The 11,959-nt window shown below is 41.8% G+C and overlaps 2 protein-coding genes across 2 annotated transcripts; both read left to right on the top strand.

Annotated features, from left to right (window-relative positions):
* Nucleotides 1-8,275: 8,275 nt before the first annotated feature.
* On the top strand, nucleotides 8,276-9,375 carry LOC138020256 (uncharacterized). The gene has a single exon (XM_068867264.1). It carries the CDS (start codon nucleotides 8,335-8,337, stop codon nucleotides 9,373-9,375), a length of 1,041 nt encoding a protein of 346 aa, XP_068723365.1. The 5' UTR covers nucleotides 8,276-8,334.
* On the top strand, nucleotides 9,332-11,072 carry LOC138022470 (uncharacterized). The gene is made up of 3 exons (XM_068869607.1): nucleotides 9,332-9,358; nucleotides 9,809-10,194; nucleotides 10,291-11,072. The coding sequence occupies exons 2-3, from the start codon at nucleotides 10,078-10,080 to the stop codon at nucleotides 10,714-10,716; spliced, it is 543 nt and encodes a 180-aa protein (XP_068725708.1). The 5' UTR covers nucleotides 9,332-9,358; nucleotides 9,809-10,077; the 3' UTR covers nucleotides 10,717-11,072.
* Nucleotides 11,073-11,959: the final 887 nt, after the last annotated feature.

Raw genomic sequence — 11,959 nt, 5'->3', positions numbered from 1 at the left:
TAACGATCGAGTAATTCAAGTTCAGTTAAGAGTCCGGCGTTGATTTCTCTTTCTGCCGCTCATTTCTTCGAAACTTAAAGACAAAATTTGCACCTTTTTCTAGAATTTTCATTTTCGCTGGCAGTTTTCGATTGGTTTATCAGCTCTTCGTCAACGCGAAGCTGAGTCCGTTTTGTTGACAAATTCATCAGATTTTAAAACCATAACCAACAACGAACTGCCGTAACATTATTGTGGGGATGGGTTGTCTAGAGTGAAAGTGCACTTATAGCTATCAATTGAAACCAATTAATTCGCAGGCACTCCACTTCCATAACATTTTTTTACTGGGTTGCCAGTCGAAAAAGGGGTGTTATTTTTCCGTTTTTTCCCGTGTCTGGAAAAGGAAACCTGTCTCTCCCCTGCAAAGTATTAGTTTTTTGCCTAGAGTATCCTGCGCGTATCTTTGTTTGATTTCAGGGTGTAGTGGAAAATGCATAGATTTTATTAGGAGGACAGATTAAAACAATGGCGACGGAGCCTGTGTAACGAAAAAGGTGTTTTATTGGATCTTTAAACAAAATATACCCTTTTGGAGCTCAATAATGGCACGTCAATTCGATAAACAACACAAGCTGTGAAGAATGAATATTTGGAACCTTTTAAGGTTCCAAATATTCATTCTTCACAGCTTGTGTTGTTTATCGAATTGACGTGCCATTATTGAGCTCCAAAAGGGTATATTTTGTTTAAAGATCCAATAAAACACCTTTTTCGTTACACAGGCTCCGTCGCCATTGTTTTAATCTGTCCTCCTAATAAAATCTATGCATTTTCCACTACACCCTGAAATCAAACAAAGATACGCGCAGGATACTCTAGGCAAAAAACTAATACTTTGCAGGGGAGAGACAGGTTTCCTTTTTCCAGACACGGGAAAAAACGGAAAAATAACACCCCTTTTTCGACTGGCAACCCAGTAAAAAAATGTTATGGAAGTGGAGTGCCTGCGAATTAATTGGTTTCAATTGATAGCTATAAGTGCACTTTCACTCTAGACAACCCATCCCCACAATAATGTTACGGCAGTTCGTTGTTGGTTATGGTTTTAAAATCTGATGAATTTGTCAACAAAACGGACTCAGCTTCGCGTTGACGAAGAGCTGATAAACCAATCGAAAACTGCCAGCGAAAATGAAAATTCTAGAAAAAGGTGCAAATTTTGTCTTTAAGTTTCGAAGAAATGAGCGGCAGAAAGAGAAATCAACGCCGGACTCTTAACTGAACTTGAATTACTCGATCGTTATAAAATATCTGTGTCAAGTTTTTATTACTGTACTCAGGGTCCCACAGCGGTTTAGGGCTCCAAGGCTCCGGACAAAAAAGGCAGGGCTCCAGGGCTACAGGGTTCCAGTGGTTAGGGCCCTTGCCTTGAGATCTGGACTTCCCGGGTTTACGACTCATTCTAACCAGTCGTTGAATTTGTTCCTGGCATTCCCTGGGCCATCTGGTTTGCCTCCGGCCAGTTGGGATTCTCAACAGTTTTTAATAATATTGTGTTCTGTCGTTTCGTTGATTGTCTCATTGGCCCTGAAAAGCACCTGTGGAAAACTGGATCTGACTACATCACGTGGTCGCACATTTTTGACCCCCAACGAACTGAAATTGAACTCTTGCTTTGTTGTTCGATTTGATCTTGAAAGCAGTCTTGAAAGAAAGTTGATTTATTTTTTTCTACATACGAAGTTGTCTTGTACGCTACGGTTCTTGTACATTTGGAGCCGAGACGCGGGAAGGATTCCGCTAGGAAACTCAGAAAATCTAGACTCAAATCATCTTCGAAATTGTGTTGCGTGTCTTCAGTTTGTTTTAGTGCTCATGGGAATCCAGGTATGGCCGAGAAGAAGAAATTGAAGAATCTGATAAAGTTTCGCGACAGTCATCGAAATTTTGTGCAAAAAACAATCGCTGAAGCTAAAGATTTAATATCTGGAGGAAATCCCATCGAAACGAGAAAGCTGAAACTTCTTCGTACCTCTCTTCAAACAAAGTGTTCGGAGCTTCAAGTCTTAGATCGTGAGATTGTTGAGCGGCTGGAGGATGTCTCAAAGATCGATTCTGATGTTTCTGAGAGCTGTGAGCTAATAAGTGTTATTCAGGAGTGTATGGTGGATTTAGAATATGTATTGACAGCGCAGGAATCACAAGGAAAAAATCAGCAATCGAATTCTTTGGAAAGCGCGGGAACTGCTCAAGGTCACCTGCACACAGGTCACACAGTTTAAAAGAATTAAGAATTCAAACCTGTCTGGAGTGGATAATAAATTCAACTATCTTCAGTCGCTTCTAACAGGCATCGCCCAAAGCGTTGTCGCTGGTCTCGCCCTGACAAGCGCTAACTACGAAAACGCAGTACTCAAACGCAGATTTGGAAACCGACAGGTTGTGATCTCGAGCCACATGGAGGCGCTCACAAAAATTCCCAAGGTTGCATCTACAAGCGAAGTTAAGCGGCTTCGACGTTTGTACGACACTGTTGAGTCACATCATTAGTTCGTGGATTAGTAAAGTATGGAAATCTCTTCTGAAATGTATGGTTGCTTTTTAACACCGATTATCATGCAGAAATTCCCGGAGGAATTTAGAATTGCAATCTCACGGAATTTGGAATCAGATACATGAGATTTCAAAGAAATCCTGAATGTCTTGTGAACCCTAAGGACCTCAGACCGTCAAACTTGCTTTAGAGAGGTGAGTCGCGGCTTCATTCTACTTCTGCTTTGTACTCTTACAGTGCTAAGAACAAACATTTTTCTCGTGTGTGATGCTCGTTTGCAATCAAAATCATCAGAGCTCTAAATAATGTAATGTGGTCACAAGTGACCAGAAAGCAAGTTTTGAGGAAGAAAGGCAGATTTTATCTTTGTCTCAAATCTAGGCATGTCACGTAACTGTTACAGTAAAAGTCCTGTAAAATGTTTCAAATGTCAAGGACCCCACCACGTTGCTATCTGTGATAGTTTTGAACACACTGTGAGGGGACCAGAACAAGTTGAGAATGTATCTAATGTCTCTACCAGTTTGTATGTGGATCAGTACAGAGGGTCCGCGTTGTTGCAAACTGCAACTGCTGAAGTCTTGCGTCCAGACAATAAAAGTAGTCCACTAAATTTGCGTCTTGTTTTTGATTCATGCACTCAGCGATCTTACGCGACTGAGACTGTTAGGGACAAATTGCAGCTACTCGTTGTTGGTAGAGATTCCCTGCTGATCAAAACCTTTGGAGAATCAGATGACAGATTACGCACCTGTGAGATTGTTCAAGTTGGCATCAAAACGTTATGCGATGCAACTGTGTACATTCAAGCGTATGTAGTACCAGTAATCAGTGGCCCCTTGACCCAACAGTCCACTGAACTAACTCAGTCTAGCTATGAGCATCTCCGTAACCCTCCATTGCATAGCTGACAGAGCTGGTGGTGGAGTGCTAGCAGTTAGCATCCTCATTGGGGCTGACTACTATTGTTCCTTGATAGAAGGTACTATAGTGAGGGGTGCACCATGGGAACCAGTTTCCCTAGCCACAAAACTAGGATTTGTCCTCTCTGGACCCACTATGGTCATGTGTGATAATGTCCATGCCTACAGTGTGAATCTCACTGCAACTCATGTTTTGAAGGTGGAATCGAGTGTAATTAAACATGATGATCTTGCGTCAGAAGTGAGAAACTTCTGGGACTATGAATCCTTTGGAATTCATGATGACAATGCCACGCTTTATAACAAGTTTGTTAATGAAGTTGAATTTGTGGAAGGAAGATATCAAGTGCGACTACCATTCAAGGAGGATCATGACCTACTTTCCGATAATTTTGCATTGTGCAAATCAAGGCTGGTGTCACTGTTAAGAGTGGCTGTCTGTAAGGATCGAGAATCGGCGGTCAGCGACCCATTTGGCGAATCCCTGATATTTTGCCCAAAGTTCGCCTTGGGTAGACTATTTTCAAAAATCATATTCAAAAGTTCCAACGATTTTGTTTATTCGTGAAAATTGAGAAAAATTAAAAGTGCAGTCAAAATGCGGTCAGAGTGCGGTTTTTTGGTTGATCAAAAGGTGCGATGATGAACCTCCGCCGAAGTCTTAAAATGAACTCAGTTGACCTCAAAATAACAAGAATTTCAAAGCAATCAATCTTCTACACTACCAATGTTTTAATCTTTTCAAATATGATAGTACAATGGTTTTTCAGGCCATTTAGAAAACACCTTCGGAGACCGCTTCCGATAGCGGCAAAATGTAGCTAATATTCATCAGGATAAAAATGTTCCTGGTATGTCAGTTTTTAACAATTAAGCATTGCAGAGCTAAAATATAGGTCTTAAAGATTTACCAAGTAAAGTTTCAAGGTCGAACTCGAAACGCTTCCCTTCGAAGGAATCGGAAGTCTGAGCAATATCAACGTGCAAAATGGCGCCGGATTTATAACAAACATCTAACATTATAGTTACAATCACTTGCGTTAAAATATATCAAACTAAATTTACCTTTGACAATTTTAAGTTTAAGCATTGCAGAGCTAAAATATAGGTCTTAAAGATTTACCAAGTAAAGTTTCAAGGTCTATCTCAGTACGCTTTCTAAGAGACAAGTCAGTTAACTTTGTAATATTATCAGCGCTTGTCAACAAACATTAAAAAACATTTTTCTCGTCCCGTCACTCGATCAGAAGGACACTTTCCACATCTTCTTTCGTTTGAAATTCACAAGTCGTTTTAGATTAGGTTAAACGCAATAAACACATTTGGCCTCTCAGACCTAAACAGTTTCAAAATAAAGATCGATTGAAAAGAATTACTAACCCCACATATCTCAAGACTGCCTGGAATTTTTACTTCAGTCACTTGATCTTCCTAAAGCGCCGTATCCTGTAAATGCAACCTTGTTTCGATGTCTCAAGCGCTCAGGATGCGAGCAATACAGTACTCCAAATATTTTTAATACTATCAACTCACGACTTTTCGTTGAATTGCACAGAAGTGAAAAGGAGTTAAACAAAGTAATCCGAACCCAAACAAACAAACGAAGACTGCACTAATTCGGCGCTATTGTAAAATTGGCACTGACACCATGAAACGACTGAAACCGAAAACGAAATTTACATTTACCTTATCCTTTTCTCCATTTTGTGTCCACCATTGCAAACTTTCTGTAAAAACACATCAGAGGCTTTAAAGTTCATATTCAGATCCATTTGTGGCGCTTCGAAATGCGTGCATGCTTGGCGCACAGGAAATTTACCAGAAAGTCACGCAACCGTTCGCACGAGCACACCCGTCACTATTGTGCAACAACACTTCGCAACAGGTTGAAAATACAGCGTTGGTCATATATCCTTGTTTAACTCGGTCTCATCTTTTCTTGAATGGCTCACTGTAGCTACAAAGCGCTTCTAGGTAAGGTCACCCCTTCCCAGGGCACACCTTGCGGTCAGTCCACAGATTATCCTGGTCAGCTGGAATGTATTGCGCTCAAAGACTGTACAAAAGATGTAACTGGCCACTTAAAGATCTTAAACCTCAGCGCAGATGAGGGTTTAGGATCTGAAATAAAGTTGCTGTTAGCCAGAGCAGGTAAATACCACCCTAAAATATAATATTTTGGTCTTTTTATCAGCTATATTATTATTATACGATTTACTTTTTATCATCGTGCACTTGAGGGTGGTTATTCTCAACAAATTCTCCTTCTAGGGGTTTTCTCTGTGGAAGAACATCACTATGCCTTGAGCATTTGTCCAAGGCACAGGGCTGATTTCGGCATCCGCTGGAGGACAGGGAAGACCATGTGTACAGTGCCCAAAGAATTAGCAGTACATAAAACTACAACTGCTAAAGGGAGCCACCGAGTGGATAGCTTGAAGTCGGCGTTTATTTTCAAAACCACGAACACATGTATTCCAGTTGGATCACGTAAGTTGCAAACTTTTGTGCGAAGATTGGTTAGATAATGGTAATTTTTCACGGTTAAGAATCACATATAAGGTGGCACACAAGGCGAGGAGTTTGCTAGCACTCTATTAAAGAAACAGTAAGAAATTTCCACGAGACAGTGACAAGAGAGGAGAGAGCGTGCAAGGAGAGGGAAAGGCGCTTTTAAGATGTATTAATTATCACGTGTCGCTTGTTTGTATTACGCAGGGGTCACTTTTGCCTTGGGGGTGCGGGTAATCCAAGCACACCTTGCAATCCTCATTCAAAACTATTGGTCTTGCGGGCAGGAAGTTCTCTTCTTTCTATGTATGTTTTAAATGTATTGTTTATACAGTATATTGACATTAATTTCTGTTCGTCTGTTCATTTTGTGTTGCTTTTGTTTCTCCATTTAAAGCAATTTGTAAACAATGCAACGAGTATATCAGCAAACAGGCCATGCCCAACCAAACTCTAGTGTTTGCTTCAGGTGGGGTGGAGCCCGTCCCCGGGGTCTCGCACCTGCAAGAGTTACCCGAGCCCCATTTGTTGGTAAGTAGTAATAAGAAACACTAGTGTAAATGGTTCGCTTAAGTGGCTCCTTTAACGATGGTATGAAATGTTTTCCTTCCAAAAAGAAATTCATCATTCATTCTTTCATTTCCTTTTTAATCCTTTTTTACTTTAGAGGATTTCTTTTCATTTCTTTCTTTCTTTCTTAACGGGTTTGTGTGGGTGTTGGCTTATGAATAAAATAAAACAAAATAAACATTTTATCATGCTTTATAGTAATTACACAATATATTTGTCTGAACTGTTTCAGGTAGAGGGGGAAACAGGCCGTTCAAGTGCAGAAACAACTAGTAGTGAGTTATCTTCTGATGACCTTGCAACTGAACTGAAGAGGCTGGAGATATCGTCAAGAGGGCGGGATGATGAGACGTTCCTCAGTCCGGATACCGGAAGTCTTGTTTCTTCGACGAGTGACGAGGCCCCAACCACTATGCAAGAACCTCGTAAAAAGTTGAACGAATATCTGGTTTCGAAGAACATCCCGCCAATAACTCAGCCCTGGATGGAATGGGATAAAGCTGGAGAGAGCACTAAGAAGAGATACACCAAAAGGACAGTGGAGATCTTTTCTTCAGTCCTACAAGATCTTACACCTAGTTATGCAGGTTCTCTTTGGCAAGCGGTCGTCTCGTCCCCTGCCATGAACAAAGCTCTTAAACTCGATGAATTATCACAAACGTCCAAGAATTATCTTCAGGCCTTAGCAGAGGCATACGGTAAAGCTCAAGGGTGGGAGACAAGAAGGCAGATCTTGTCTATCATGTCAGGCGTTGCAGACTTCAATGATATTTCAAGATTTATACCAGGCTTAACTAGATATCGCTATAGCTTGGCCAACCTGCATCGCTTACAGTATGGTAGCGGGGCTCCCACAACGCACCACCCTTCGCCGAGGATAAAGGTTGATCTGAAGCAACTTGACCATTTTTTATCGTATATAACAAGTCCGCATTTGGTGCAGGATCTACCATTTAGGCAGAAAACGTTGAAACTCTCTTCTGGCCACCTGGTTGAGATACCAAACGTCATAAGGACGATGATACCCCAAAGAATAGCACGTCAGTACGCTCAGTACTGCCACGAAACTGGCTTTAAACCATTCAGTGAGCGCACTATGCTTCGTGTATTGGAGGAATGCAAGGCCTCGGTCCGAAAATCTCTCCAAGGACTTGACTACGTGGCCGCAGACGGTGCGCGTGCCTTTGAAGACTTAGAGAATTTAGTCCGCCGACTTGGAGAGCTCGGTCTCGGGAAAGAGTGGGAGTTGCAGTACGTGGAATTGCTCGAGGGTTCAAAATTATACCTTAAAAGTGATTTTAAGGTAAGGTTTAATTAAAAATAATAATACCGTATTTTTTCGAAAAAGCGCCCACCTCGATTAGGTGCCCAGCCTCGAAAAAGTGCCTACCCCCTTTTCCTCCCACGCAAACTAAAATAAGCGCCCACCACCACCCCACCCCCTTCCCCCTCTAACCCCCCGAACAATATTGAATAAGTACTCAAGAGACTTCCCCGAAGGCGGAGTTTTCTTCAGAGTATTTTACAGAAACCTTTTGTTACATCTTCGCGTTTGGTACTACCATTTATTGTTTTGTTACAAAATAAACATACTACTTTTGCTGAAAATGGTGAAAATTTAATAAGCGCCCAGCCTCGAATAAGCGCCCACTCTCAAGGTCCAAAAATTTAATAAGCGCCCAGGGCGGTTGATCGAATAAATACAGCAATTGGAAAGAATTTAATCATTCTTTACAAAGACTTTAAGTATAAAATTTAAAGAATGATTTTAATTGTCACTATTTGTCACAATAAATGCTGTGTGTTTTAAACATCTTACAGGTCCACGTGTGTTCTTCATCTGAGATTGCGAGTCATTGCAGTGTGTTTGCCTTAAGTGACTCCACCAGTCCTGATCTGCAGCAGCAGTGTAGCCACAAACACGAAGAATGCTGTGAGCAATGTGAGATCCTGCACTCAACTCTTCAGAACATTTCCTCTGCAGTAGAAAGAGCATCGTTTGCCACGAAAGATGACAAAGAAGAGGCCCTGTTCTTAGTCCACGCTTCTGTGCTTGCCATCCAGTCATGGAAATGTCATCTGCTGAGGTCGGCTCACCAGGACCAGGCTCGTTTGGACGCTATCGACGCTCTTGATCAGGAGACAGTTTTTATCGTCAACGACTGGGCGATGAAGTTTCTTCCTCATAGATACCGTGAGTCCCAAACGGACTGGTTTGGCAAGCGTGGGTTATCATGGCACATATCGGTAGTGTACAGACGGAAGGAGGAGGAACTACAGTGGCAAGCCTTTATCCACGCAGTTCAGTCCTGCAGCCAGGGGAGTTCAGCTGTGGCATCCATAATGCATCATGTCTTGGAAACACTCAAGCACGAGCACCCTGAGATAAACAAAGCCTACTTCAGACAAGACAACGCAGGCTGTTACCACTCCACTCGCACGATACTAGCTTGCAGAGAGATGGCAGCAAGCACTGGAGTAAAAGAAGTCCGCGTAGATTTTAGCGATCCCCAAGGCGGAAAAGGGGCAGCAGACCGGCTGGCTGCAAGCTGTAAAAGACATATCAGGGCGTTTATTGATGAAGGCAATGATGTTTGCACTGCCGATGAGCTTAAAGACGCATTATTATCGCATGGTGGATTGAAAGGTGTAAGAGTTGTTTCCCTTGATACGATCATCGAAACACCTGACAGTGGGCAAACTATTACTGGCATTACAAAACTGAACAATTTTGAGTTTAGCTCTACAGAGTCTGTTACCTGTTGGCGTGCGTATTGTTCTGGTCCCGGAAAAATCATCAATCCAGGATCTTCATCACGTAAGTATGGGAATTAAAACTAAAAGTAGGCTACTGAGAATTAATGGATGAGTTGCCGCTAAATTTAAGTTCTGTATTAAAATGCAAAAGTGTAAGACCCTTACTTTATTGGAGAACCTTACCATACAATAATTATCTGCAAGTACATGTATCAGATACCTTTGGAGTCCCACGCAATATTCTTGGTTCTGATAAATGAAGAAATGATTGTCGCAGTTGTAGGAGCAATTTAAAGAATTACCATTTTGTTCAATTTTTTGGGTGGCTTAAACGGGAAAACCCATAACTTCTACGTACGTTAGCGCGGCAGCGCTCTACTAACCGAGCTATGAATACCCATGTATTGGGAACATACGTTTATTTCTGTCATGTTTGCTTTAAAAACTTATAAATGATTTGAAAAAGAAATCAGAAAACAACTCTTTATTGGTATTGATTTATTTACCCAAGGTCCTCGATACCAAGTACTTCAGAAATCATTCTCCGAAGGAGATTTTACTTCCTTCCGATGTAAATCTGAAAAACAGGTTGGACAGACAGCTTCAACATCAGCAACTGTGGCCGAGCCATCTGGTGTCATTTCGGAAGACAGTGACCTATCCACAGGGGTTTATTCCTGTCCTCAAGACGGCTGCGTTCGTGTGTTCCAAAGAGTGTCTGCTTTAGAGAAACATCTGTCTGTAGAAAAATGTTCCCGATCCCCGGAGAAATATTCTCTAATGGATTTAGCGAAAATGGGGTACAAGACCCATTTGGAAGAAGGTGTTGGCATATTGCCCTCTCTTAAAGCCCCAGTTGCTCACCAGGAGGGTCACTTTGTACCAAATGAGGGATGGGCCCTCAGAGCAGCAAAGAAGGCGTATAGATTCAGCGAAAAGCGAAAGTCTTACTTACTGGCGAAATTCTCTATCGGTTAAACAACGGGCCGTAAGCTTGACGCCGAGGTTGTGGCGGGGGAAATGAGACGCGCCCGTGGAGCAGATGGTGTACGACTTTTCCAGTCCTCAGAATTCCTAACCAGTTTGCAGATTGCGTCCTTCTTCTCAAGGCAAAGCGCTACACTACGGCAAAAGGACCCAGCAGATGAAGCCGATATCCGGGCATCTCAAGAGGAAGCTAACTTTAGTGCAGCGAAGGAGGTCGTTGAAACTATTCAGCTCAACCATCCTCTGGTATACGATCAGTACAAACTATGTGAGATGGCGCTCAGTGGTAACTTGAAAGTCCTCAAGCTACCGATGCTTCAGCGCTTGTGCGAGGATCTCGGCCTTGATGCACCTGTCCCGCCTGTGCGCAAGAAAGCTCCATACTTGGCACTCTTAGAGGAAATAGCCAAAAAGTGCACATGCCGAAAGTAACTCTTTTATTAACAGCTTCCTGGAAGTGTTTTAGCCACAACCAGTTTTATAAAACGGGTTGAAAACGGGGGGAAGGGGTACTCCCTCAAAAAATTGCCAAGGTTCTCCTGGTACCTCCTTCCCAGGTTCTCCCTCTTAGGTTGGTGCCTTTTAGAGGATGAAATCTGTGGAGTGGTATCGCCTAGGGTTCGCCCGCAGCTGTAGCAGTACCTTTTAGGTTTTTTTTTAACTATGAAAATGAAGGGAACTGTTTTGGGGTTGAACTAAAGCCACTTACGTAATGAGAATATTGCGATCAGAGCCGCCTCCACAGGAAGTGGGACTACCCCCTCCTCCCCAAGTCTGAGAGTCAATGACAAAACCAAACAAAACCAAAAAAAAACAATATCAAAGAAAGCTCCCCTACCGGGATGAAGTAATGAAATTCATTTTATAACTGTGTTTAGCAAGACCTAAAACAAAGATCTTACTTTGAAAAATACCCTGCGAAAAATTTTTATTTCTTAACGTACTCCTTCCCCACCCAAACGTTTATCCCGCGGGTGGGAAGTTATTGTTGTTGTTGTTGTTTTTTAATATTATTATTCCTACCGGGTTCGTGAAAATAATACTTCGTTTTAGAAAAATACTAATTTGAGCAAAATTAACTCGTTTAAGTTTTAAGACCACGCTGGGTGGAAGGGAGAGGGTAACTGAGATTGCGTTACATTTACTGAACTCGAATATCAACATACGGTTTATGACAGAATGCCGTTTGTTTCGATTTCTTAACACATGTAGCCTTACGTGTTTCAGATACTAAAAACAAAAACTGTTTGAAATTGTGAAAACTAACGTCGATTCAAACTCTCCCTGTAGTGGAAAATGGCTTTCAGCAACGTTGTATGATTAAATACCGCCAAAAGCTATAATGTGGCACTTTGCCGGTTATTATTATTGTCGCGGTAATAACTAATTATTTCCAAAATTTCAACGATCTTTCCAGCAAACTACCTTCGTTTTTTTTAAAGTCATACAATTACTATTTCATTCAAGAAACCTTGGCGAACGATAAATATCTAGGAAAACGTCCTGGATGCATGGATAGTTTGACACAAAGGCGGCTGGTTTAACTGATTTATCAGGTTTGTTTACATTACCTTGCGATAACCAAAGTGGACTATCTACATCAAACTGATCTGTTCAAAGCACTGGATGTGTCTCCTATGAGCTCTTGGGTATTTCTATAAGCGGCAAACTTAAA

Source organism: Montipora capricornis, chromosome 10 (assembly GCF_036669925.1).
Source record: "Montipora capricornis isolate CH-2021 chromosome 10, ASM3666992v2, whole genome shotgun sequence".
NCBI lineage: Eukaryota > Metazoa > Cnidaria > Anthozoa > Scleractinia > Acroporidae > Montipora > Montipora capricornis.
Note: the sequence above shows the minus strand (reverse complement) of the source record. Positions and strands in the feature narration are given on the sequence as shown.

Bases quoted from the DNA above. Each gene is read 5' to 3' on its own strand.
- LOC138020256 (XM_068867264.1), top strand. From the start codon at position 8,335: ATGCTGTGTGTTTTAAACATCTTACAGGTCCACGTGTGTTCTTCATCT.
- LOC138022470 (XM_068869607.1), top strand. From the start codon at position 10,078: ATGGATTTAGCGAAAATGGGGTACAAGACCCATTTGGAAGAAGGTGTT. The intron at 10,195-10,290 runs GCCCTCAGAGCA...ACGGGCCGTAAG, and splicing joins TTGTACCAAATGAGGGATGG to CTTGACGCCGAGGTTGTGGC.